At 37.1% G+C, this 26,924-nt stretch overlaps 1 protein-coding gene across 11 annotated transcripts in view; it reads right to left on the bottom strand.

The window, feature by feature from the left end:
* Positions 1-26,924, bottom strand: part of baz2ba (bromodomain adjacent to zinc finger domain, 2Ba) — a 41,468-nt gene that overhangs the window by 9,224 nt on the left and 5,320 nt on the right. For 3 of the 11 annotated variants that reach the window (XM_016238212.1, XM_016238213.1, XM_016238223.1), the window contains exons 2-24: positions 23,867-24,067; positions 22,636-22,791; positions 22,100-22,305; positions 21,747-21,956; positions 20,018-20,596; positions 17,379-17,973; positions 15,946-16,236; positions 13,927-13,987; positions 13,068-13,176; positions 12,695-12,796; positions 11,935-12,151; positions 11,755-11,847; positions 11,609-11,670; positions 11,362-11,427; positions 10,495-10,560; positions 8,994-9,038; positions 5,990-6,055; positions 5,577-5,717; positions 2,706-2,957; positions 2,159-2,382; positions 1,359-1,433; positions 901-1,129; positions 715-777 (exon numbers count right to left, since the gene is read on the bottom strand). In XM_016238212.1, the coding sequence (XP_016093698.1) occupies positions 715-777; positions 901-1,129; positions 1,359-1,433; positions 2,159-2,382; positions 2,706-2,957; positions 5,577-5,717; positions 5,990-6,055; positions 8,994-9,038; positions 10,495-10,560; positions 11,362-11,427; positions 11,609-11,670; positions 11,755-11,847; positions 11,935-12,151; positions 12,695-12,796; positions 13,068-13,176; positions 13,927-13,987; positions 15,946-16,236; positions 17,379-17,973; positions 20,018-20,596; positions 21,747-21,956; positions 22,100-22,305; positions 22,636-22,791; positions 23,867-24,067 (4,109 nt within the window). Of the gene's footprint in view, positions 1-714; positions 778-900; positions 1,130-1,358; positions 1,434-2,158; positions 2,383-2,705; positions 2,958-5,576; positions 5,718-5,989; positions 6,056-8,568; positions 8,596-8,993; positions 9,039-10,494; positions 10,561-11,361; positions 11,428-11,608; positions 11,671-11,754; positions 11,848-11,934; positions 12,152-12,694; positions 12,797-13,067; positions 13,177-13,926; positions 13,988-15,945; positions 16,237-17,378; positions 17,974-20,017; positions 20,597-21,746; positions 21,957-22,099; positions 22,306-22,635; positions 22,792-23,866; positions 24,068-26,924 lie in introns of all 11 variants that reach the window. The other 8 variants (XM_016238217.1, XM_016238224.1, XM_016238215.1 and 5 more) reach the window with 7 other exon arrangements.

Genomic DNA, 26,924 nt, shown 5'->3' with positions numbered 1-26,924 from the left:
ACTGAAATTGCAATATGGATTTGTGCAATTATAAAATCACAATATATGCACATATATATATATATGCACTGCGTGTTTCAGAGTGAAGTGTGGCACTGTGTTCATTTACACGCGAGCAGCTCATGATCTGGTGTTTTCAGTGTCTCGAAGCGGCTTATTTCCATATCTGCTCTCAGTTTGGTCATTTATAATGCGCATTTAAGGCTAAGACCATATTACAAACTTATAAACTGTTTTCAGCAAATAAGAAGCTATACGAGCTCCCTGTGTTTTTCTTCCTAAAATAAAAACTTGATGGTTTAATGTTTAAAACATAAATATAATTTGTACATTTCTACTTGTAATTATTATCATTATTAGTAGTAGTAGTACTATTTTTCTATTATTTCTATTCTACTATATTTTTTAATTCTATAAAATAACACAATAGTAATATTTCTTATTTTGTTTCATATTTTTATTTAGTACTATTATTAATAATATAATTATTATAATAAATATAATAATTAAAATATAATTTTCATTATTTATATTTTATAGTTATATTGATATATAACTACAAAATTGCATGGCCCTAAAAACAAGCACAGTAAAAAAAAAAACAACAACAAAAAAACAACCAAACATTTTAAATTGCGATCACGAATTTTATCAGGGGGAAGAAAAAAAAATTCCCCAAATAATGCAGCCATAAATTATGACATCTGAATTTACCTTTGATAACTTCTCAATCTGTTTCTCCAGCTCTTCAACACTTGTGGCTGGGTCTCCCTCATCCTGACACACACACACACACACACACACATATTCAGGCTCAATCAATATAAAAATGTCTGCAAAATAAAGTTAAAGTAATTAAATGTAATGTATGAAACTGCACTCAAAATGACAGCATTTTACCTCATCACATGTCTCCACTTTTTTTCCCTTTTTAGCCTCTTCCTCCTCCTCATCTTCATCTTCATCCCCTGCATCCTCACTGTCCTCATCTTCATCATCATCGTCATCACTATCCCCAGCTTTCCTCTTGCGCTTGTGACCAATAGCGGAGCCACCCGCAGCCTGAGGCTCCTCCCCTCCAGTGATTGCTTCACGTTTCCCTGTCCGTTTAGCGTAGATTGTTTTCATTCTGCATGAACATACGTAGAAATTCTGATTAGTTCGTGACAAAACTAAGATATGTGCATTCAATGCACAGCTATTACAGTCAGTAAAGGGAAACATTGGTTGTGTTTAATGCCTAGTAAGATTCAAATGTTTGAACATCTATTATAGCTGAAAATGCTGTCTCTAGGAAGAGAAGTCCTGAAATACAGCCATTATGTTTGTATAAATCAGGCAAAAATACTGATACTCACTTCTTCAATTTGCCCTCCACAATACACTCGTCCTTCCTCAGCACGTTCATGTGCTCCAGGCTTTTGTCGATCTCACTGCAAAAACACACAAACAGTTTTATACTGCTGTAGATACCAGTATTATAACTATTAATTTAATTATTTAGCTTAATTAATAATTGTTAAAAAGAATTTGAATTTTTATCAGGTTTATGTGCTTTTTCATTTTTTATACTACAAAAACTATATATAAAAAATATTTATATTTTTATAAATATTAATATTTATTGCTTTAACTTAATTTTCTATTTTTATTAGGTTTAAGTATTTCAATCAACCATTTATATTTCATATTGCCCAGGCAGCCCTGACAGATTATAAGCATGTATCACTTTTATAATGTAATCTCTAGTCCAAACATGAATCATTTAAGTTTGAGAATGTCTTGCATAGGTGTAATTAGTTGATTTTTAATTAATGTTAAAAGGGATGTGACATATTTCTCAAAAAATATATTGTTTGTTTGAAGTAAAAATATTTATTTGCCTCATTTTAAAAGGTCTTGTTAACATGTTATTCAGTTAATGGTCTGTGCATATATAAAAACAACTTAGAATTTTTGACAAAAATCGGTTAACTGTTCTTTATGTATTATTGTATCAAGGTTGAAAAATTGTGCTGTAATGTATATATTGTGATAACTAAAAACAACGCCATCTTGTATAAGAGTTGTGCTCTGTACTAATGTAAACATCAATCATGTCATCAAGAATCACTGCAGCTGAACTCTGAAAACATAAGTGGAATTTATTGTTTCTTACCTGACCACACTTTTACTGCAGGACAGCTCATTTACCAAGAAGGCCAGGACAGCGGCTTTCTGAGCCGGCGTGTGGGCCTGAAAGGCTTTGGTCTTCAGACTCAGAGTAAGATCAGCTAGCTCAGTCTGAGAGCAGTGTGCCTCCATGTACAGTTGCAAAACCTCAGACACATTGTCCCGATTCAGACCCACATTGGTCAGGTGGTCACCCAAGATAGACTTAGCCTGATGGAGAAAAGGGAACAGTTGCAATTCTGCTAACCCTTTTAACCAAAGATAGACAGATCATTCATATGCAGTGGCACACTGACTTAGTAAGTGATTTATGTGTTCATTAAACCAGAGACCCTTTCCTCGATTAAATTTGATCACAAGCACTCACAGGAGGCGCATGTTAATACCAGATGTAAACAGAAATGTGTCTCTGCTGAGCACTTGTGAGCGGGTCACTTGAGACAGATGTTAATAGCAGGTGTAAACAGGCCTGAAAGTACACTTATTGCTATTGACAATCACACTGAAGTAACCTCCAGGCATTTCCTCCTCACCCTGTGTCCTTGAGGCAATCCTGGGTCGGACACAGCAGACGAGAGTAGCCGGACCAACAGGTCCTGCACTTGCCCCATGCTGTTGCCCAGGTTGAGCAGTCCCTCTTGCAGTATACCCAGAGTGGGCAATTCTGAGGGATCCACGCCCAGGACCTTCCCAAAGCTCCGCAGGAACTGCACCACCATCAGGCAGTCTGCAAACACACTCCCGGGAAGAACCAGACCATGGATACGAGGAATCTCAGGAAGGGGCTATTGAGGGACAGAGAAATATAGAGAAACAAGTAAGACAAAATGTTTGTAATGAGCAATGCAATCTGACAAGAATAGTATCAAGTCTGCTTGTTTTGCTCAAATCATGCAAAAGAAATGTCTTTCAAGCTGATTTAGTTCATGTGATTCAACATTCCCTTCTCATTCCATTACAGACACCGTACTAAGCATGTAAATATTTATTTATTTGTATATTTGTTTGTTTGTTTATGAGTGGCCTTTCACCTTACTGCCTATTGTCCAAGCCAGGATGTTTCTATCTCAGATCAATAAATATATAATAAATAAAAAATTTATATAAAAACAATTTACTTAAGTAAAAAACAGATCTTAGGTGTTATAATAATAATAATAATAATAATAATAATAATAATAATAATTAATAGTAGCAGTAGCAATAGTAGCTCTAATTATAAAAAATTAAGTCAAAATTACATTACTGCTGTAAATTACAATTGCACTCTAAAATAAAAAATGAACTTCATAATTATAATAATTACATGCACTGCATGCTTTACTCTGAAACACGCAGCACATCAGATTGTTCATGTGATTCAACATTCCCTTCTCATTCCATTACAGACACCGTACTAAGCATGTAAATATTTATTTATTTGTATATTTGTTTGTTTGTTTATGAGTGGCCTTTCACCTTACTGCCTATTGTCCAAGCCAGGATGTTTCTATCTCAGATCAATAAATATATAATAAATAAAAAATTTATATAAAAACAATTTACTTAAGTAAAAAACAGATCTTAGGTGTTATAATAATAATAATAATAATAATAATAATAATAATAATAATTATATATAATAAATAAAAAATTAATATAAAAACAATTTACTTAAGTAAAAAACAGATCTTAGGTGTTATAATAATAATAATAATAATAATAATAATTAATAGTAGCAGTAGCAATAGTAGCTCTAATTATAAAAAATGAAGTCAAAATTACATTACTGCTGTAAATTACAATTGCACTCTAAAATAAAAAATGAACTTCATAATTATAATAATTACATGCACTGCATGCTTTACTCTGAAACACGCAGCACATCAGATTATTACTATCAGTTATTTAAGTAAATTGCAGCTTTGACTTGATAATCACACTAAGTTATATCTCAATTATTGCGCAGCCCCATTTATTTATTTTAATTTTACATAAGATATAATTAAGCTTTTCATCAACTCATGAACCCCCCGCAGTTCCATCACAAACCCCTGCTTTAGATAATGATATAATAATTAGTTTTGTCTTTAGTACAGTTATAATATAAAAGCCACTTACTTAATTATAGAAACAGGTTGTCTGTACAGTATGACAATAATAATTTTTCACACTGTAAAAATGGGTCTTTATACATGCAATTATGCAGCAGCCATTATATTTTACGAATGAGGTCTTTCACAAAATTTAAGTTCATAAGCATCAAAAAGTTTGAAAACTCCTGGTCTTAAGATTCAAGGCTGCTAACTTTCATCAAAACGCTATGTTTATTACCACTAGGTGGCAGTATTCTGTCTCAGGTGAATTCACTGTGAAGTGCTTTGGTAAGGTTAGGATATGTGTATGACATACCTCAGAGAGTTCTGATTGGATGAGTCTTTATGTTAATGGCTCATCAATAAAAAGTTAATCTTACAAAAACATAGGGATGGGCGATACCACTTATTTTGTTTTCTATACGATACTGATATTTTTCAAGGTAGTATCGTCGATATTGATACCGATTCGATACTTCTGAACTAAACTTTTAAATTATGAAATTTATTAAATTATTAAATTACTAAGAGTAAAATGGGTAATGATAATCACTTAACTTTTTGTTTAAAACACATTTTAACATTCAATACGCCTTAATGGTAACTTATTAGGTTATATTTTTTCTTTACACATGGTTCAAATATGTTTTTTGTTTACACATTATTCAAATCTATAAATACTACAGTACTTTAGTAAAACCATGGTTCATTATCATAAGGGACTGCCAGTGACAGGCTGTTGCATGCATAAAATGCAACCTTTTTATTCTGACAGTGTATGATTTCTATTAACATTACAGAATAGAACATGATCAATATTATCTTTCAACGTTCGATTTAAATAACTGTAATTGCACAAACTATGTAGGCTACAATTTCAGTTGGTTTATTGTGAAATAACTCTGTCCTCCTGTCCTCTGATAAGTATTGTTCAGGGCTGCCGTTCCCAAAAGCTTTAATGCTTTCTTATGATACTTTTGGGAAACGCAGCCCTGTGTGAATGCACTTTTAGAAGTGAGTGAACACTCTCTGATTGATTAGTTCTGTCTTGCAACATTTGTGTGTGTTCAGATGAGCAGGAAAATAGTTATGCATTATTATTTTTTTATTAAATAAACAATCACTGGTAAATAAAACAAACCTTAGTATCGATATTTTTTGTTTTTAGTATCGATACTTTCGATACTCGCGTCAGTATCGATATATCGATACTTCGGATCGATACGCCCATCCCTACAAAAACAAGCTTTCTAAATAAAGGGTTCATAAATGATTGTTAAAGTTGATTTTTAAACGATGCAAAATTTGTCCGATATCCAGTTCCATTACCTTGTGATCTGTCAAACACATGTCTTCATTGGGTTTCTTCATCTCACGGATCATCTCCAGCTCCAGCCTCCGGAGCTCCATTTTCCGCTCCTTGTTGAGGCGTTTCTCATCACGTTTCTCTTGCCTGAGGCGTTCACGCTCCTGCGGGGTAGAAGAAAGACTTTACTAACCAGTTGGATGCCACATCAGGCTTGTTTGACATTAGGGTATTATGCTCTACAAGAAAACTTTGTTTTGAAGAATGAGGAATGTTTAGGGTACTTTATCAAACTACATCAAAATTATTTGGTGAAGCACATTCAGGGAATGTAGCAGAGCAGGTAGACGTGACGTGAGAAAGCCTTGAGGTGCAGAGAGGAGAGCGGAGTGGTGAAGGACAGTGTTCCGTTATTTATTTATTTTGTTTTTCACACCTCAGCTTTTTTCCGAGCCTCCACAGCTTTCATTAGCATAACGTGCTGTCTCCTCCTCTCCCTCTCCTGAAAAGACAGAATGATTCCATCGTTCAGTGGAGGAAAGCAGAGCATACAGGTCCACACAGAGAAATCAAATAAAATATAAAAGCCAGAGACAGACGATAAAACTGATCAGCGTGGTTTAGCATGTTGCACAGAAAGAGAGAGAGAAAGAAAAAAAGTAGGTGTAGAATGGACACATTGCTATGGCCAGGATGAGGCAGCCACAAGAACATGTGTTACAGCTGATCAGATGCGAACAAAAGAGCGAAAAGAAAAGCCACAGATGTAATGGGCAGGTCAGAGGAGGAAAGCTGTCGGTGCATCTTGAGTTAGATTAGCGTAGCTACTGTTACAAGTTAACGAGGGAAAATACATCAGATTTCCCTCAGCCTCAATGTCCTGTCCTTACAGTGAAGCATGTTGTTATGTCACTGTTATTATGAATTTAAAGTCAACATGAAATCATAATTGACCCTATTTACTTTCTTAATACACTTTTCAGGTCTTACCGAGTATCTTTCTTTAATGTAAAACTGGCAAATAAGTAATTTATGGCTGAGATTACCTAGAACTCACAGACTGTTGGATAATGTTAAATGTGCACTCAGTAATTTGTGGTTTATGTTGCGCTACCAATGTCTTGGATTCATACTGACATCTAGTGGTGTGGATGTAGCATCACGTGAGTTTCAGTTACCGATACCACTTTGCAGTCAGACTTAAAAGATCTACAAATTAAATTGTTTAAAAACAAGGGTGCTAAAGGGATAGTTCACCCAAAAATGAAAATTCTGTCATTAATTACTCACCCTCATGTTGTTTCAAACCCGTGAGAACTTATTAAGATTAACAAATTAAGATATTTTTGATGAAATCCGAGAGCTTTCTGACCCTGCATAGACAACAATGCAACTGACATGTTCAAGGCCCAGAAAGGTAGTAAGGACATTGTTAAAATAGTCCATGTGACATCAGTAGTTCTGTAGTTCGGACAACTGTAATTTCGACTGACAAGGAAGAGAAGAAATTGTTGAATCAAGTAGTTATTTCTGTTTTCTTTGCGCAAAAATATAATTCTCGTAACTTCATTAAATTAAGCTTGAACCACTGATGTCACATGGATTATTTTAACGATGTCCTTGCTACCTTTCTGGGCCTTGAACATGTCAGTTGCATTGTTGTCTATGCAGGGTCAGAAAGCTCTCGGATTTCATCAAAAATATCTTATTTTGTGTTCCGAAGATGAACAAAGGCCTTACGGGTTTGGAACAACATGAGGGTGAGTAATTAATGAATGACAGAATTTTCATTTTAGTGTGGGGGCAGTCGTGCCCTAATGGTTAGAGAGTTGGACTTGTAACCCAAAGGTTGCGGGTTCCAGTCTCAGGTCCGGCAGGAATTGTAGGTGGGGGGAGTGAATAACCAGCGCTCTCTTCCACCTACCACCTCCGGGTGCGTGTGTGTTCACTACTGTGTGTACACTTGGATGGGTTAAATACAGAGCACAAATTCCACACGTCCCTTCACTTTCACTTTTTCTCTATCCCTTTATAAGTTTTATTGCATTACTGATATGACTAGAGTCTTTATCTTATGCGAGTGTACATGATTTTTAAATATATATTTATCAAAAGTATTTCTTTATTCATTTCTTTATCTGTAATTCCTAAAAATTACAGAGGGCACCTCTAACTAATAGGCAAAATATTGATTAATTTTTTAGCAAACTTGATTTCAGGTTTGGCTCCATTCTGGTATGGAATGTCCACTTTTTTACAATCCAATCAATTCATAACGGAATGAAGTGGAAAATTAAGTGCTGCACAAATTTGTTAAATATTTTACTCTGAAAAATATCACATTAAGGAAGCAAAATGGGTTGTGAATGCAGTCTCATGTTGACTTTAAGGACAAAGCCAATTAGTGTGAAATCTTCATATCTGACCCATAGATGGCATGGAATGTACAGCAGAGAGAAGTGTGAGTTTCCTCAAATTCTCTCATTGGTCAGGCACAATGACCTTTGACCTGTACTGATGACCTCACAGGCAGGACAATCAGCACAGTGCAAATGCAACATCTTGACAAAGAGTCTGCCACAACATACATACACACCAACACTCACATTTTCACAGCGATAATGATACTACACAATATTGGGGTGACTGTACACGTGGAATGAGGGTGTGTGGCACTTTCCACCAATGAGAGTATGTACTCAACAGGCTCCATAGACACACACACACACACACACACACACACACTCACCCTTACACACACACACATACACAAACAAGGCACAGGCCTGCTGCATCAAAGCTGTTTTTCTCTCATTGACACGCATAGCAGATGTAGGCGATGCAGTTTTTTTCTTTTGTTCTCTTTTTTTTTTTGCTTGAAAAGCCATGCAGAAGGAAAATGTAGTTTTGACAGCAGCCAGTGCTACATTTAAAAATGTGCTGCTATGACATCATATCACAACCAGGATTCACGATGCGAGTGTTAGATGTACAGAAGATGAAACATACCCATACCATATCTAGTCTATGCCTCTCCATCTCCTGAGAGAGAGAGTTGGCAGAGTATTATGAGACAGAAAAAAAATCACAGCGTCATTTAAAAAGAAAAGAAAAAAATAAACAAACTCAAAACTTCAGCCTGTAACCCCAAAGAGACAGATCCCACTCCCAAAAAGCATGGAAATTAACCAGAGAGAAACAGCAGAAAGTTAAAGACAGAACCACATGAGACTCGCCACTTCTTACATGGGCATAGACTGAACAAATCTATTAAAGGACACTTTTTAACCCATAATGCACTGCATTTCACATGGTGACTGTGAACTCTACAAGAAAAACATGCACTTTGGCTCCCTTTCTCCTTCATTTTGTAGCAAAAATCACTACTACTATATAAATGGCCATTATGAGACCTATTATTTATGAGAGTGGTGACTGACCTGGTGCTTGAGAATAACAGCCTGTTGGCGTCTCATCTCCTTCTCCTACAAACACAAAACATAAAAACGATTCAATGCTACACCAAAACACTCATTATGACAGTCTAAAATGAAACCATCAATCAGAACCCTGCCTGGGCCTTCTGTCCTAACCAGTAGGCCTAAGAATGCAGTAATCAGTATATAAATGGTAACTCAAGTCATAGATATATGTGATATTTTACCTAAACATGCTATCAGCAAATGAAGAGTTTTACAGAACAAGTCAACCATCTACACAATCGTACATGCCCCTGCAAACAAGATGAGTCATCAACTTTGGTTTCATTTTCCCTTAAGAGAAAGACTAGTGCTGAGTGGTATGGTGGCATATATAGTACTCTACAATACTACGTACAATTGATCCAAAAAGAGACAAAAATAGTTATTTCAAATTTTTTGATGCCATGGATCCCCAAATATGATGATCTCCTTGCAAGAGAAAAATTATATGGGATGTTGCAAAGACAACAAAATTATATTTTTACTTTATTAAGGAACCCTTGTTATTTTACCAAAGAGAAGAAAAAATAAATAGAAAATTAAAGACATTTCATTAATAGATCGCAGGTGAAGAATTCTTGATTTAATCTACCGTTTAAAAGTTTTGGGGTCAGTAAGATTTTTTTTAAGTTCTGAAAGTCTCATATGCTCTTTTTTTGTATTTGATTAAAAATATAAAAACTGTAAAAATGGTAATATGAAACATTAGTATAATTTAAAATAACTGTTTTCTTATTAATAGTCTTATTATGAGCTTAATATTTTGTAGAAAAAGGATTCATCACTTTTATAAATAGAAAGTTCAAAATAACAGGATTTATTTGAATTTCTTGTATAAATGTAAAATGTCTGTACTGTCACTTTTTATGAATTTTATTTACTTTTTAAAGAATGTAAAGGTATTTAAAAGTCATTTATTTCTCAAAAAAATAAATAAATAAATGACCCCATACACTGACCACATGTAATAACTAGATCGTGGTATACTGTTAATGTGACAAAATTATTTATACCATACAACACTTTCATCATACTGCCCTGAGAAAGTGTACATTTCAAAAGCCTACGTTTGATACAAGATGGCTGCAAAGCTAACGGACGTGACTAAAAACCATAATACTCGACAAAAAAACTTATTTTAAATAAGGGAGGCTATTTAGAGCAGGTTGTGCATTCTAGTGAGGGCCCTATGTGCACAAGACATGAAAAGATGCACTGTGCATTTTTCATTTTAAACAACAGCAGCAAAAATCCAGATGTCAAGCTAATTTTCCCCCACAGGCCGGCAGACATCAGTCAAACAGAGGCTCTGCTCCTTTGTTGTGGCCGAGGAATGTTAATGGTTTGCCGGAGTAGGTGAGAGCAAGGGAAGTTTTCTCGGGTGGCGGGGTGGGGGTTTCCACGGCGATGATTCATAGCGCAAGAGCAGGTTTGCATCTTTTCTCATTCACAAACTGACCTTTATTCGCTTTTCCGCCTCCAACATTTTAGCATTGGCAGCCTCCTCTCTCTTTTTCCGCTTTGCCTGCCAATGCAAAACAGGTCTGGGTCAGACCAGTGCTGCCGTCCTAGGTATAAACCTACATTAAACATGCTAAACCAACATCTGTTTTATTTATAACTTATACTAACACTTTGATTGATGTGTCTGCGAGAGGAAAAGCGAGAGCTGGCATCGAAACATTTACACACACACACACGCACAGGAAAGCCCTTCTGTCTCGCGTCTTGCCATTGTTGCACTTTCTCTAGCTACAGATCATTGAGTCAGTGATTGAGAATGTTTTCTCTTCAAGTCCGTGTCAGAATCAGCCCCGAGATCTTCAAAACTATTCAATATTCCTCGGGCTCTGACAACGGCAATATAAAAAGAAAGCAAAGGCGAATTAGCTGAAAATTTAAATACGTAATTACAAGCAGCAAGAAATCCTGTTCAGAATGGCTTGCCAAGCGTGTCAGCTCCAATTTGATTTTGCCCGGCTAAAACACTTTTGAAGCCTCTATAATTGGGTGAGTAAAGTAAACAGTGTCTTCCTCCTGCTACTTATGCAAGAACTGCCATTGTCTGATGGAAAAAATCTTTTATGTCTAATTTACCTCTGGTTTGAAACACAGGAGGCAGCAAATTTAATATTCAAAAACTGTCCACCAAAACCAATTTAGCATTAGTCCTGACGAAAATTATGCAGAACTCAGAGCCCCGAAATGCTGGTGAGTGATTCTGCTGTGGTCCAGGCTCCATGTTAAACATGGAGTGTATTTTAAGAATGTTAAGCCTATTTCAACTCTTTTAATTTATTATTTTCTTTCCGCAGTCACTCCGTACCTCGAGAATCTGCTGTGCGCGGAGTTCCTTCTCCATACGGATTTGCTGAATGCGCTTTATCTTTTCCTGGTAGGAGAGGAGGAGGAAGTCTGTTAATTGAAAGTGCTGCTGTGCATTTAAAAAAGACGACTGGCAGCCGAGCTGCGGCGTAGAAGCACCGGCGGTCTCCGTTCTGAATTAACGCTTATAATCTCATACCAAAGTGACCCTCAGACTGACCGAAAACCGGTTTCCTTCACAAACTCACCTGCTGTTTGAGAATCTTCAACTGTTCCTTTTGCTTCCTCCTCTCCTCTGCAGCCATAATAGCTGAATGAGAGATAGAACGAGGCTTAAGCGAAATGTCTGAATGCCATTGTGAGTAATAGAGTGATATTCATAAGCCTGGAGTACCTTGCTGTTTGCGGGCCTCCTTGGCAGCCCGTGCGAGTGCCTGTTTTTCTAGTTTCCTCATGAGCTTCATCTGAGCCGCCTGTCGAGCGATTTCTGCAATGAAATCAGACCAATCTCTTCCATCAATACATGCGTTATTATCTATGAATGAGGAGAACAAGTCAAAAAGAAGCACTTTACCCTGAGCCTCCAGCTTGCGCAGCAGTTTGGCCTCGGAGGGACTTGGGAATTCGCTCTCTCCTAGATTCGGGTGGCGGCCCTTTCGCCGCCGTCTGCCCGACACCTCACTGCCACCCCTCGACTGCCGCTCAGAGTGGGGTGGACGACTTCGCTGACCTTCCATGGCCAAGATATGGGGGATGACCTCTTCCTCTTTCAGAAGAGTCCACTGCAGACCCTGAGGGAAGCAGGGGACAGAGGAGGGTCAGACTTATAAAGATGACGGTAGAAACACAGAAAGTTTCCTATTTTAGTCTGGTTCCCTAGAGGAGCATCACATCACTAATGATCATGTAACGCTAATAATTATTACTTGGTAATATTCTGAAATGTTATTCTCAATGTAGATCCAACTTAAGCAAATTAATTAAAAAGCATGAAATGAAGTAAATTCAAAAAACAAGAGAGTCAATTTTAAATTTTAATCAATAAACTGTCTCAACGTTTGCTCCACTGTATCTTTAATCTAAAGAATCTCTTTCAACACATATGACAAACAAAACATGAAGTGGCACACTGTGGAAACAACGAGCGCTGATTATTGCACAGACTCCCTACAGTTTAAAAGTGGAAATTCAGGCTATCGGGTTCAATCAAATTCCCTGCCCTGTTCAAGGTAAAAGAGAGATACAGGGACAGCGAAATAATACGAGCGAGAGAGAAAAAAAGAACAAAGAACAAAAAAAAAAAAAAAGAAAAAGAGGAGATGAAAGGCATTCACCTGGGGTCCTTCTCTGGCTTCATAGAAGTCACCAACCCTTATTTTTGCACTGAAGCTAAAATTATCACGTGTGATGTCAGTTATTCCGTATCTGGACAGATACTACAGAAGAGAGAATAATAGTGATTTTGTCAGACAGGACATCCAGAGAGCCATTAGCATTATAATGGTACCAAACTGAAAGCAGCCTAGCACACTTGCCATAACAGTGCACAGCTAGCTAAAAGTGACCAGATCACCTAAATAAACTGCTGGATCTTACACCAATAACTGCTAATGGTGCACTGGGAGAGGAAAGGGGTGGGGAGTGAGGCTTCCTGAGCGTTTTGGGGGGTCTAAGCATGGGGCAGCGGGGAAGATGGGTAAAGGCTACCTTTACGACATCCGGGTACTGTCGCAGTCGCTTGCCACACGGGGAGTAATACGCAACATCTCCCTGCAGCCGACTGCCCACTGTTTTCATCCTGGTCTCTCTTTGCCAGCTAGAACAACAACATACACATTGAAGAAGAAGTGCATAATACAACACACTCGGCACAAACTTTCAAAAACTGCTTGATAAACTGCAGGATGCAATATCATTTCATTTTTATGCTATTTTTAATACTAATTTTATTTTATATGATAGTGGGCATGGTAATACATGTACTTTGATTGATTGATTGATTATTTAAAGGCATGTAGTCAGGAAGCCTATTTTCCAGGCAAGAACAAACTGAATAATAAAAATCACAAAAATCTAGTAAAATATGTTTAAAAGTCATAGGAATCCATGATATTGTTTCTTCAAGTTTCAATAACGTGTAAATGTTAAATGACATAAACGGCACCTACCTAGATTTTAAAATTATTTTTTAAAAATTATTTTTTCAAGAATTTATTTCATACAACTTTTTGCTGTGGCATTCACATGTACCTTGATAATGCCATGATATCATGCAAATGTGTTGAATATGAATTATGAATGTGAATATGACAATCATTCAAAGCATGTAAGTACAATGCCATTACACCATCACCGTGCAATGCTGCCGCTACTTTGCTTTTTTGAATGGGTTTGTAATAATAGAGCAAGCAATTCTGATTTGAGCAGAGTATTTAAACATCTGCAGTTTTAATGCGATGTTTGCATGAGACTGTGTGCTCTGCTGCTTTAGAAGCACAGAATGCAGAGCTGCGGTTAACAGGTGTTGAGTCACGCTGCCACCAGCGCATGTCATATTTAAACGTACCCCATTTCCAGCGGAATCCGTAAATCATCTTCATTCATCACTCGCTTTCTCTTCGCAGAGCCTGAGACAAGACAACAGCAAGACAAAACACATTATAACACACACACACTTTAAGCAAACCATTTCATCATCTCTTACAAATTACAACTCACATAATGAGCAAACAACATCAAATAAAACCTCGATTTTTATTTGTTCTGCTTTTGACGGTGCCTGCATGCATAAATCTTGCCTCTAAAATGCCAGGGCATTTCAATTCGGTAGCTAAGGCATCCTCAATTCTCAAAATTCTGGCCGATACTGAAAAATCTAATTAATTTCATATGCTAATGGGAGATTTTAAAAAATGGCAATGATTTAAATTATAAAGTATTTTCAAATAAATGAAAAATTAAACACTTAAAAACTAAAATCAAGTAAATTCAGGCATCATTCTAATGTACAGTATGAAAAATGGATAATAATGCTAAGATTTGCTTAATATGGTTATTAAATTATTGTTTTTAAAGAGATTGCATGTAAAAATAGGACAAATGAGCATCAACAAATAAATATACAATATTGACCGATATTATATAAACTTCTCTTTAAAAGTTTGGGTTAGTACAATTTTGTTTTTCCTTTAAAGAAATTATAACTTTTCAGCTTTAGGAAAAATTACATTTTAAAAAAAGATCAGCTGTTATTAAATAGTTAGTTTAATTTGTAATAATACTTCACAATATTATGTTTCTGTATTTTGATCAAATAAATGCAGCCTTGGTGAGCATAAGAGAAAAAAACATTTAATAAAAATCTTACCAACCACAAACTTTTGAACAGTAGTGCATGCAAAACCAGTACCATTAATAATAATAATTAAAAAAAAAGACAACGGCCAATAATTGACATGGTACCTGCATATTATGTATACCTAGCTTATGTGCCAAAAGAACCCACTTCCAATTCTCAAATATGGTATTTTGGTACTTAGATTTGACTTGAGAACCTCTCATAGAGTAAATTTATGGGGGATTTAGCCTGATTTTTAGGCAGGTAAACATCTGATCAAATAATAGCAAACTAATAGCTCTCCTTAACAAGTCACGTGATTCATGTCTGTAGCACAAATGATGCAAGACAAGCTACATGCTCAAATTTAACGCTTAGGGATCGGGTGTTGTTCAAAATATGAGTAATAGCAATAGTGACACTAACAAAAACCACAGGAAGAGACTAACAAAATCATCACTCTCATCTCTCTCCTTTCGAGAAGTGACATCTGCAAACAAAACGGGAGTTAAACGAATCTCTCAGCAGCTCAAATAATGCTCCAAAAACAAATCATCACAGTAACTCCTCTCAGCTTATTACAGATTCCTCACGCTTTTCAACGGACACACTTCGGCTTCATTAGAAAAAGTGTTTCGGTGAGGGATGCTGAATGCCGTCCAAGAGCAGATGCACTTGTGTGCCATGTTTGCTGGATTTGTGAGTGTTTTGTTTAACAAATGTCTCTGTTAGCTTCAGATGGAAAAAACAGATTAAGTCAGCCAAACAGAGGTGGTTGATGTGCCTCAGCTAACAGGTTAAGGCAAACACGGGTACCGGGGTGAACCCAGACACCACACAAAGAGCTCTTGTTACCAGCTACATTTACCTAACCCTAAACCTGACTCTGTATAAACCAAACACACAATTAATGGAAAGAGTTTAATATTAATTCTATTTAGGTTTTTTCCTGGAATACAGGCCAAACAGAGCTCAATAACACAACGGCTAGGTCCAAAGACGCACACCCAAATAGACGGGCATAAAGGGAGCCGAGTGATGCCAGACGCCACCATTTATCTTTCTAAAAATAGACACTCCGTCATCTGAGTGTGACAGCTTGCACACAGACAAATACACAAATAAAAGGGCATACGCGTACACACGACACATATTCAACCCCATGCACACTTTGACACTGCCAGAGCTCCAATGGAAGGTGTCAAGCATATCCAGTTGTAGTTTAGTAATGACATTGCCTGTGGTTACCTGGAGAGGTGCCAACAGAGTACGATGAGGAGGGAGAGCTGTGATAGGTCAAGGCACCGGAGCTGCTCACAATAGTGGGCGTGGCCACACTGGAGGGCTTAATGACTTGGAGGTTTAGTGGCAGACATTCAGACAGGCCGTGACTGGTGGAGGAGTTCAGATGGGAAAACCCCTTGCTGAGTTTCTGAGGAGTCTTCTCTCCATCGGTGTCCATCTCCGTGACTCCATCTTTGCGCTTCTTTTTACCACCCTCTGAGCCGTTCATCTCGCTGTCTGAATTACTGTCTGACTCTGAGAAATAAAAGGCGAGAGGAGAGGACATGAGACGGTGTTTATGGAATTGATCATTGGAACATGTCTTGTGTCATTGGTTGCACCAATGAACCGAATTAAAGGAATAGTTCACGCAACAATGAAAATTCTGTCATCATTTACTCAACTTTAGTGGTTCGTATTGACTTGAGATTGTAAGGACAAAAATACAATGGCAGTCAACGGGAACCAAAATGTTTGGTTACAAAACATTCTTCAGAATATCTTCTTTTGTGTTTCGCAGAAAAAAGAAAGTCATACAGGTTTGGAAGTTGAGTAAATAGTGACAGAATTTTCATTTTTAGGTGGACTGTTCCTTTAAAGAGAAACTGAAATAGCACAATAGCAACATATTTAATTTTCATAATGTGATGTATTTTGAAATAAAAATGAAATGATATTCAGTAAGAAATAATTTAAGGAATATTTCTTTGGATCGGGATCAAATAAAATTTCTCTGACTTCATACTGACTATGAAGATTATTAACTAAAATTCTTATTATCCACCACAATAAAATAAAATTAAATTTCTCTGACTTCATACCGACTATGAGGATTATTAACTAAAATTCTTATGATCCATCACTATATACCGTGAACGATTTCCACAGAACTTCATGGTGAGGTTTATTTTTTTGTCATTTTTGATAAATTTTTCATTCTATTTAATCATATGGAAAAGTGGCAGGATATTCTTTAAAACAATCCTTCCATAACTTGATACATTTCCTAGTGAAAACGCAATGATATTCAGTATGAAATAATGTAAGGCATGTTAAATTGGATCAGGATTTCAGATGAAATAAAATAAAATAATGTTTTTCTGACTTGATAGTGAATTAGTCAGGATTATTCACTGAAATTCTTGTCATCCACAATCATGAATATATATCATGAACTATTTCATAATTTATGGTGTCTTTTAAAAAAATTTTTTGTAAATTTTCATTCATTTTAATCATATGGAAAAGAGCAGCCAGGATACAATCTTAAAACAATTATCTTTTGTGTTCCATGGATGTCTATGTGTTTGGAGGGAGAAAATAACTAACCAATTTTAATTTCTGAACAATCTATTTCTTTAATGCACTTATAAAACCTCTCTCCTTTGGCATCTCACCTGAGAGACTGTCATCTGAATCCTCTTCATCATCATCCTCTTCATCCTCCACATCATCATCCTCATCGTCTTCGTCCTCAGCAGAGTCATCGGAGTCTTTGCTGCTGGGCAGCTTTTGTTCAGCTCCGCTGTGTTGAAACAGGTCCACCAGAGACTGCACCAGGTGGTTCTGGGATAAACCCCTCCAGGCTTCTAACGCTTTGGGAGTCTTGCTCTTCCGGGGCTCACGGGTGCGGTTCGGAATGGGAGACGCGGAGGCGGGGCTCTTACGGCCTCCCGTACTGAGATTGACGGGCACGTCTGAGTGAGGTTTGGTGGTGAGGGCCAACGGCACATCCTGGGTGATCTGGATGACTCCGTTAGGCTGGCCCAGACCCAGCAGGCCATGAGAGAAAGGAAGACTGGAGGAGGACACACCTTGCGTTGCAGGGGGCTTGGTCCTACCTGACGCTTCAGAGCTGAGCTTAAGAAGGAGCGCAGAGGAGGAGGAGGATGAAGATGAGGACGTGAGTGCCTCCGTCTTCTTGTTTATCTTAGATGGGTCCTGCTGTTTCTTTAACTGGAGAGGAAACGTCTGGTCCTGGGACAGGAAAGACTGCAGAAGGAAAAACAATGAGAACGATGATGGAAAGAAACTAAAACAAGTCTATATCACATCCAGTCTCATTTACTAAAAAGCTGCACACAAGTTTCAAAGTTACATTAATAGAAAAGGTTCAAGTGCACTATTTTCACTAGGCAACAGGTGAAACATATATTTGTTCTTTTTTTCAGTTATATGATAAAAAATATTAAATATTACAGTTTAAAAGAACGTTTTATTTTAATTTGAATTATTTTATATTTTTAAATGTAAATCATGCCTGTGATGACAAAGCTGAATATTCAGCAGCCATTACTTCATCTTCAGTGTCACAGAAATCCTTCAAATATACAGATTTGGTGCTCAGTTATTATTGCCGCTCAATTATTAATAATGGTTATTATTATCAAAGCTGAAAAAGTTTTTGCTGGATAATATTTTAGTTTCTTTGATGAATAGGAAGTTCAAGAGGAACAGCATTTATTTCGAATAGAAATATTTTGTAATATTATAAATGTCTTTGTTGTCACTTTTGATCAAATCATTGCATTCTTGCTGATCAAAAGTATTAATTTATTTTTTAATCTTTGTTACCGCAAACTTCTAAACGGTAGAGCATCACAGTTTCCACAAAAATATTAAGCACAACTTTGCACAAATTTCAACATTGATAATAATAAGAAATGTTTCTTGAGCACCAAATCAGCATATTAGAATGATTTCTGACTAAACAAGTGCCACTGAAGGCTGGAGTAATGATGCTGAAATGCCTCTTTTTTAATATAATGTGTCATTCACAGCAAGGATGATAACTTTAATGATAGCTATAAATATAAAGTTTTAGCACATATAATTTTATGAGAATAGTGAACTACACACCTCAGCTATAACAATAACAACACAGAGGAACAATATCGTTGGAATCACTTTTAGATTTTTTTTAAATCAACATTCCACATGGGAGTATGCGTACATTTGATATACAAGTGAATAAAACACACTTGTTATTACTTTTATATTTATACCTATTTATACTATTAATCTATTGATCTATTTCTCAAAATCAATATTACAGCCAGTACTACTGTGGGGGAATACTGTTTTTGAAACAAAGTGAAACAGGACTTGATTTCCTTGAACAAAGCACATCTTCAGAGAAAGTGAGATATGTATACTGAAAGCAAAAATGAGAGGAGCAAGAAACAACAAATCGACTGATAAACAAAGAGAGAGGGGAAAAACAGCAGAGAGGGAGAGGTGGAGATGTGGTAATTGCACTGGTTGTCATGTGGCTTAAGTGCACAATCTGTATTGTTAAAAGCGCTATATAAATAAAGGTGACTTGACAGCGCAAGAGTAACCTCGTTAGTTGCCTTAGTAAGCACCACTAATAAAATCAAAATATTATGAAACTGTTCCTCAACGTAACATAATAATAAAACCACTCTGGTTAATTACAAGTTGAAGAAAAAACTATATTAACCTCTTCAACAGTAATTTCAAGGCAACAAAAGAAGAGGTGAGGAAAAGGCACATTTATTACACTCATTTGCTGAAATCTGGACCCTTAAGAAGTCATGGAGTTAATTGCCTGTTGGTTTTGCTTCAGTAATTTTAATAAAGCGATGCACATTGTCACTTTCATTTACCAACTAAAGCCACACAGTAGGGAAGCCAGTCCTACTGATAAGAGAATGGAGCTGTCCTTTCTGTCCTTCTCTCTGCATTTCTGTCTTCAACACACACACACACACACACACACACACACACACACACAAATAATCCTCTCTCCCCCTCACATTCTCCCTCTCCGTTACTCTGACCTTTTCAAATAGGCTGGTCAATAAGGAGAGACACGTCCTGAATACCAACAGTACCAAAAGCGCTAATCCTAAATTGGCTTAAAAGATACGGACACAAACTGTGGAGAATTTGCTTTAGCTGGTTTGCTTTTCTGGAAAATGAAAATGTGCACACCAGCCTTGAGGGGAAAGCCAGATTAATGTATGGACTTGAAGGATGAACAGTCTCACATTTCTCCTGCCAGACTACTCACCTGTTTCAGTCTGTAGTCAGCAGTGACTTGTGCCAGAGAACTTTCCAGAATCTTCCTGCTGGTCAGAGCATCCAGCGCTGGAGATTGGGGCTTCTGTGAGGAAGCTTGAGACTGCGCTTTGAGGGAAGGGGTGAGAGGGGGAGGTTTGGGAGAAGAAGACAGGGGGAGGGGTTTTGGAGGGGAGGGGACTGAAAGTGGTTTGGGGGAGGAGCATAACGAGAGTGGGAGGGGCTGAGGTGAGGAAGTGAGGGGCTTGGTAGTGGCTGATGTGGTTTTTGGAGAGGAGGTGCGATGCTGTGGAGAATGTTTAGGAGAAACGTCACGACGTGACTGTGCAATTAGCGCTAACTGTTTAGCGCTCGCAGCCAGGCCTGTGGACTGGATGACACTGGTGTGGAGGGGTCTTTCCCTGGCTTTGCTGCCCGATAGAGACAGGCCTGGAGGAGGTGGAGAGCGATGCAGGTGCACTGGAGGAGAGGGCTCTAAAGGTGCACTGCCCGGCAGGCCTCTGTGGAAGTCTTTAGCCGCCAACAGCCTGGTCTTTTCCTTCTTACTGAGCCCAGAGTTTGGCGTCACAATCTGGGCAAACAAGACAGAGAGAAGTCCATTTGTGGATTAAGGTTTTTTTTTTACACTAAAAACAGTCAACAGTCTGACCCTGACACTGACCCTCACTCATTGTTTTTGTTACTCGAACTTTAAGACACTCTCAAAAAATATTTTAAGATTCATGCATTTTAATTCCATTGAAATTCAAAAAAGAAATAAACATAATGTGATGCATATTTGTCAGTCATACATAAATTAAATGAGTAAGACCAAACAAGACAGAGAGAAGTCCATTTGTGGATTAAGGTTTTTTTTTTTACACTAAAAACAGTCAACAGTCTGACCCTGACACTGACCCTCACTCATTGTTTTTGTTACTCGAACTTTAAGACACTCTCAAAAAATATTTTAAGATTCATGCATTTTAATTCCATTGAAATTCAAAAAAAGAAATAAACATAATGTGATGCATATTTGTCAGTCATACATAAATTAAATGAGTAAGAAACAAAAGTAAGATTTTTTTATCATGTAAGATTTCTGCACTCAAATAAAATCATGACAATTTATTTAAATACATTCATTAAAATAATCATATTTTTAAAAATGCATTTATTCAATTTGCTTAGAATAAGCATAAACATGTCCATTGTGAAAACAATTAAATATATGTAGTCAAATTATTATTATAATTCTTAATTGTGGTTAAATTATTAATATGGTTAAAATATGGCCATCTGTGGGACAAGTAATATTCATTTAGTTAAAATGTTTGAAATTGAAACAAATTTGATTTATTGATGATAAATATATAAACCTGGTTATTATGTAAAATTCTGTTTGTTAGTACTATTACAGAAATGTTCCCTGTTTTTTTAACCATTTTATTTATGCATGACTGACCAATATGCTTTAAATAATTTTATTTAGTTTATGTTAAAATCATGTAATTCATATTTGACATTCAATTCAAATCCACAAACCTTAAATTTAGGCCTAAATATTTTTGAGTGACCTCTGTTATGTTACTTTTTTCGAAAGTGACTTCCAATGCACTGGAGCAATCTGGGGTTAAGTGGTTTACTCAGTGGTTCAGTGGTGCAATGGTCAGGTTCGAACCTGCAACCTTTTGGTTTCCTGCCCATAAAATAGTAACAAGCTAATATGAGCAGCATCTTACTTTCATTTTCTTTTTTTTCTGCCGCTCCTTTTCTGAGTCTGACTCCTCACTGTCTTTACTCTGCTCATCTTCGTCTTCATCATCATCATCCTCTTCCTCTCCAAGATCATCGATATCGCTGCTGCTCACGCCGTCGCTGTCAGTATCCAGCGATGATCCAGATTCACTCTCGCTTACGCCAGACCCCTCTACCTGCTTCTTTCTGGCTTTCTGCATGAGTTGGCACAGACATCAATCATGAGTCAATTTTACTGAATTCAACAAACAGTTAAATATTTGCTCATGTATAAGAAGTGTTTGTGTGTTGAGACTGCAAACTGCATGACCGTCCCTCGTATGTCATGATGTTGTACCTTCTCTTTAGGTTTCTGTGAGGGTTTCTCTTGAAGCTCCCCTGTGCTGTTGCTATGGTGACTGGCCTTGCGGTCGCGGGCTTTGGCGTTGAGTGTCCGGCTGTGTTCAGGGGGCCGGAGCGCGGGGGAGGGGGAGGCAGAAGCCGAAACCGTTCCTTTAGCTGCAGATGGAGACAGTGAACGACCATTCACAGCTCCGTTCACACCTGCGCACAAAAGAGTTCTCATGAACCAATCAGATGCTTTTAAACGACGCAAATTCTTGCTACAAGTTACAGAAACAAATAAAGATTTCCATCAACATATATACTATGTCAAATAGCCTTTGTCACAGATTTCTGGAGTTTAAGCTGCAGAAGATCTCCTTATGAATTCAGCACTGGAGGCGACTGCTAAAGGCGATGATTACTGTGAGTACACCAGCCTGAAGGCTACATTACTGCTGCATTACTTTTGTTTAACTTTAAGTCTGCCTCCAAGGGATAGCATACATTTTCCAGGAGGCAGATATAGACTAGGGTTTTACAGAATAATACCTTTGGAGGCTTGACTGCTCTTGCTGGGTGTTTTGGATGTGTAAGGATTGGCCTCGTGGTTGTGTAGCGGCGCGGCAAACATAGGCGGCAGACCTAGAAAAGGCGGGAAGAAGGCTGGATGACTCCGTCCATGTGCTTCTGCTGCTCTCCACCATTCTGAGAAAGGAAAGAGTAAATTATCTCATAATTTTACGGGAGACAATCTAAATGAGACCGGACTGAAATAAATATTTGATGATATTCTTATTATTATAGAATTATGGTTACACTGTTATATAGTATTATAATAAAATACTATTACTAAAAGAGATAGTTTTATAGTTAAAGGGGTAGACAAATTAAGATATTTTAATGAATTCTGTCCCTCCATTGACAGTGTATGCAACTACCACTTTGACACATCAAAAAGTTGATAAACAGACCATAAAATGAATCCATATGTTTTGAGCGGTTTAGTTCAAATTTTCTGAAGAGACTTGATGAATTTATATGATGAAAAGGTTTAATTTAGGCTTCTATTCACATATTTACACTGATTAGTGAACATAAACAGAAGCTCAGCCTTACTTGCTTGACACGCGAGAACCACAGAAGCTCAAATGTGCTGCGTAACACACAGAATTCTTAAAGGTTTGGAACAACATGAGGGTAAGTAAATGACAGTTTTCATTTTTGGGTGAACTATCCCTTTAATACTGATGTATGTATATTATACTTTTGTGTAATTTAGTTACATAAGATTTGGTGTTATAAGGCCTTCGGTCATGGATAAACACCCACAAACACTGTAAGCATTATTCTTATTCTTAATTATTTCCTTATAATATATATATATAATATATAATATTTACTATTATTTATTTTATTAGAATATACTATTATTAGAATTATTGTTATACTGTTATATACACAATTAGAATGTAATATTTTTTACTTAATATTTGTTTATGAATATTATACTTTTATGTCATTTAGGTACATAAGACTTGGCATCATCAGGGCTTCAGTCACGAACAAACGGCCACAAACATTGTTATTATTATTAATAATAATAATAGTGCAATTATGAATTATGGTTTTACGTAAGGTTTATTGTTGTTGTTGCTATTACAGAATTATGGTTATATTGTTATTATATTATATTATTTAATATTGTTTTATTAATTTTATACTTTTGTGTCATTTGGTTACATAGGACTTTGTGTCATCATGCTTTCGTTCACACACATACCTGTGAAGGCTCCTAGTTGCGGGTGAGCTGCGAAGGCAGCAGAGATCCCCAGTCCTCCTAGACCCCCAAACTCTGGGCGGGCCGTCGCCGGTGACAGCAGACCAAAGGCTGGGTGGGCCATGAGCGGATACACGCTGGGCACAGAGGTCACTGAGCTGACACTGAAGGGCTGGTCACTGCCCGTCATCCCAAACAGAGGACCTGCCCCATCAAACACACACAAAACCATTACACATTAAGCATTAGGTAATCATTCAAACCAGAATATTTTTAAAAGTTAATGTTTAAAAAAAATATATATATTTGGCACACTGTGGGAAAAAATAAACAAAAAACGAATCATATTCTATATAACCTACAGTAAGTATTAATACCGTACCAAGGTTTGCTTTAAAATAAACTGGTAAAAATACTAGTTAAGATTTTTATTTTTTGCATTGAATGTAGTAAGAATATAAATCTCTCTGCCTCTAGTGACACCCTAGGAATAGAGAGGGAAGTTATTTGTATGAGAACGAGAGTGAGTGTTGAGTGATTCAGAGTTCAGTGAGAGCTTCTATGTGTTCTGCGTGTTTAAAGCATTTTGTCAAGGTGTGTGGGCTTGTGTGTGTGTGTATCAAAGAGAGGTTCATGAAGTTGTATGGCTTTCTGTGTGTGAGCGCCTATAGCCTCGTAGTGCAGTATCAGCCCCTGAAGCCACATATCTGGAAATGACTATGAGCAATGCTCATGAAGCTGCATTTTCAGCCACAAAGGCCTGAGACGTTTATGTTTGCACGTCCAATAAAGGAGACAGTACGAGCAATTTCTGTTTTGCATTGTTTGTCTGTAATGTACATGAAAGCAGACATGGAGGGGTTTCCCTGCATGTCCCCAGAAGTTGGCTAAACATGACGAAACCTCCCCTTGGGGATGTCTTAAAAAATGAGTCAATCTTTTTTTTTAAGCTAAAGTTTTCTTTTAGGGGTAGGGAGAGTCTATTGTATTTATAATTAAAAAATAAATAAAAATTATATAATTATTTACAAAAAAAAAACAACCACAACAGTATATGGTATGTCTTCATTTAGGCTGCAAAGTAAATGTGTGTGAGAGACTCAATGAGAGACAGTTTGATGGCTGTTAATGTTAATGTAATCACAGGCTTTCTGACAGTATTTGATTAATAACTATGATCAGACCAAATGAAAGTCTCTGCGTGATAGAACAAGGAAGAAGTGGGAGAGAAGACGCCCAAAGCGCTCTTGCATCTCCACAATATTCTATAAGATATCACAACACCCTCTCTGAGTTCGATAAATCACTTCAATCTCTTGTTTGACATTGTATAGGCTCTCGGTATACATGTAAACACAGAGCTCCTCATATTAATCATTGTCGTCGTCGTCATCATCATCCAGATTGCATCCTTTCTGGGATCGATCTCCTCTGGCAGCGCTGATGCTGCCCATTGTCTCCTTCAGGAGTCACATGTAATTTCTAAGCCGCATATTTCATGCAAATTCAATTTCCATTAGGGAGCACAGAGAAGAAAGGCTTGAGCACACCGTTCCGCCAGCGCAGCACCGCGCCAGCTCTCTCTCACACACACACACACAGAAAAGTGATGATGGGAAATGCAGGATTTTTGCAGATAGCTATAACTCCAGGAGGGACAGAGAAGAGGAGAGGGCCTTGACTTTCCTTTGCTGTTGTTTATGTTTGAAGACTGTAGGAACTGTCTGTTGCATGCAGATTTTTTGCAGCATTTTTGCCTGGAGTCCACTTAGAATGTTTGTCCATTTGAAAAGTCCAAGAAAACAGTCATAATTTAGTCTTACGTGGCCATTTTCCACTCTCCCTGACCCGTAAAAACAAGCTGTTTTTGTTACTGTACCTTTAAAAAACGACTTTCTTGTCTGTCAAACCCCATATTCTCCATTTGAGATAAATTTCAGTCTGTTCCTTCAGTCATATTTACTGTTGTTCTGCAAATATTCAAGAACAAAATCCAGTCCATTTCATAAGGAATTCACACAATTGGGAATTTTGCGTGACCAACAGAAAGCTGCTTGTTTTGAAAGTAACTTTTGTGTGAGCTGTGCTTCATACGACAATATCGCCAACAGACAAATGGAATTTTCTTGCCAGCAAAATTTTGTGATGGCACCTTAAGACTTGGAATATAGTGCACCCTCAGCCATATCAACTGCATTTATGATTCTTTGTCATCAATTCATCTTGACACAACGCTGGTCACCAGTGTAAGCATTTCTCAAAACTTCTCCATTTATCTTCCACAGAAGAAAAAAGACATGAGGGTGAGTAAACAATGACAGTTTGGGTTACTATTCCTTGAAAAGCCAGTTGCGCAGTAGCACTGCCAGCAAAAAGCTTAGTTACAGTATCTTATTGATTTTGAAGCAAGGTACAAACATTAACAGACAGTATGTTACATTTCACTGATAATATTTAAGCATGTCACATGTCTGCTATTTTCTGACAGCCACTTAGAATCAGAACTAGTGACGCTAGTTTTGTGAATAATGGGTTAGAATGTGTTACATTCAATTTGTGATTCCATCTGAATCATCAAGTCAGGTCACTTACCCATTGAACAGTGAGCAGTTTCTCATTTAGTAAAACAGCAAGGGGATGTTTTAATTCTGGATGATGTGCAATATTCACCCAGAATCAATTGAAACCTACAAATAAATTCTATCATTTGCAAGTGATGAAGGTCTTTCTAAAGTTTTCCTGCATGTGAGTAGCTGGTGCTCTCGACTGTGATTCAGTGTGTCCTAGAGAAATCAGTAAAAACAAAAAGAAAGTTGTATTTATTACAGCAACTTGTTAGTCTGTGATTCTTTTTTGCCAGATTCTTTAAAAGAATGGTTCAAAGAGTTGTTTCTTTTTGAATCGAACCACATTGGTCACACTGTATTTTTGTTTTTGCACACAGCCAGTTAACTCTTATTTCAAAAGAGCAGGAAAATCCTGTTTTGCATGATATGTCTTCTTTTAATTAGGCTCTAGTATGGAAAAGAGAAGAAAGAATATGACAGACAGCTTTCAGTTT

Source organism: Sinocyclocheilus grahami, unplaced genomic scaffold (genome assembly GCF_001515645.1).
Source record: "Sinocyclocheilus grahami isolate Dianchi unplaced genomic scaffold, SAMN03320097.WGS_v1.1 scaffold534.1, whole genome shotgun sequence".
NCBI classification, from domain to species: domain Eukaryota; kingdom Metazoa; phylum Chordata; class Actinopteri; order Cypriniformes; family Cyprinidae; genus Sinocyclocheilus; species Sinocyclocheilus grahami.
This window is presented reverse-complemented; position numbering and strand designations above follow the sequence as displayed.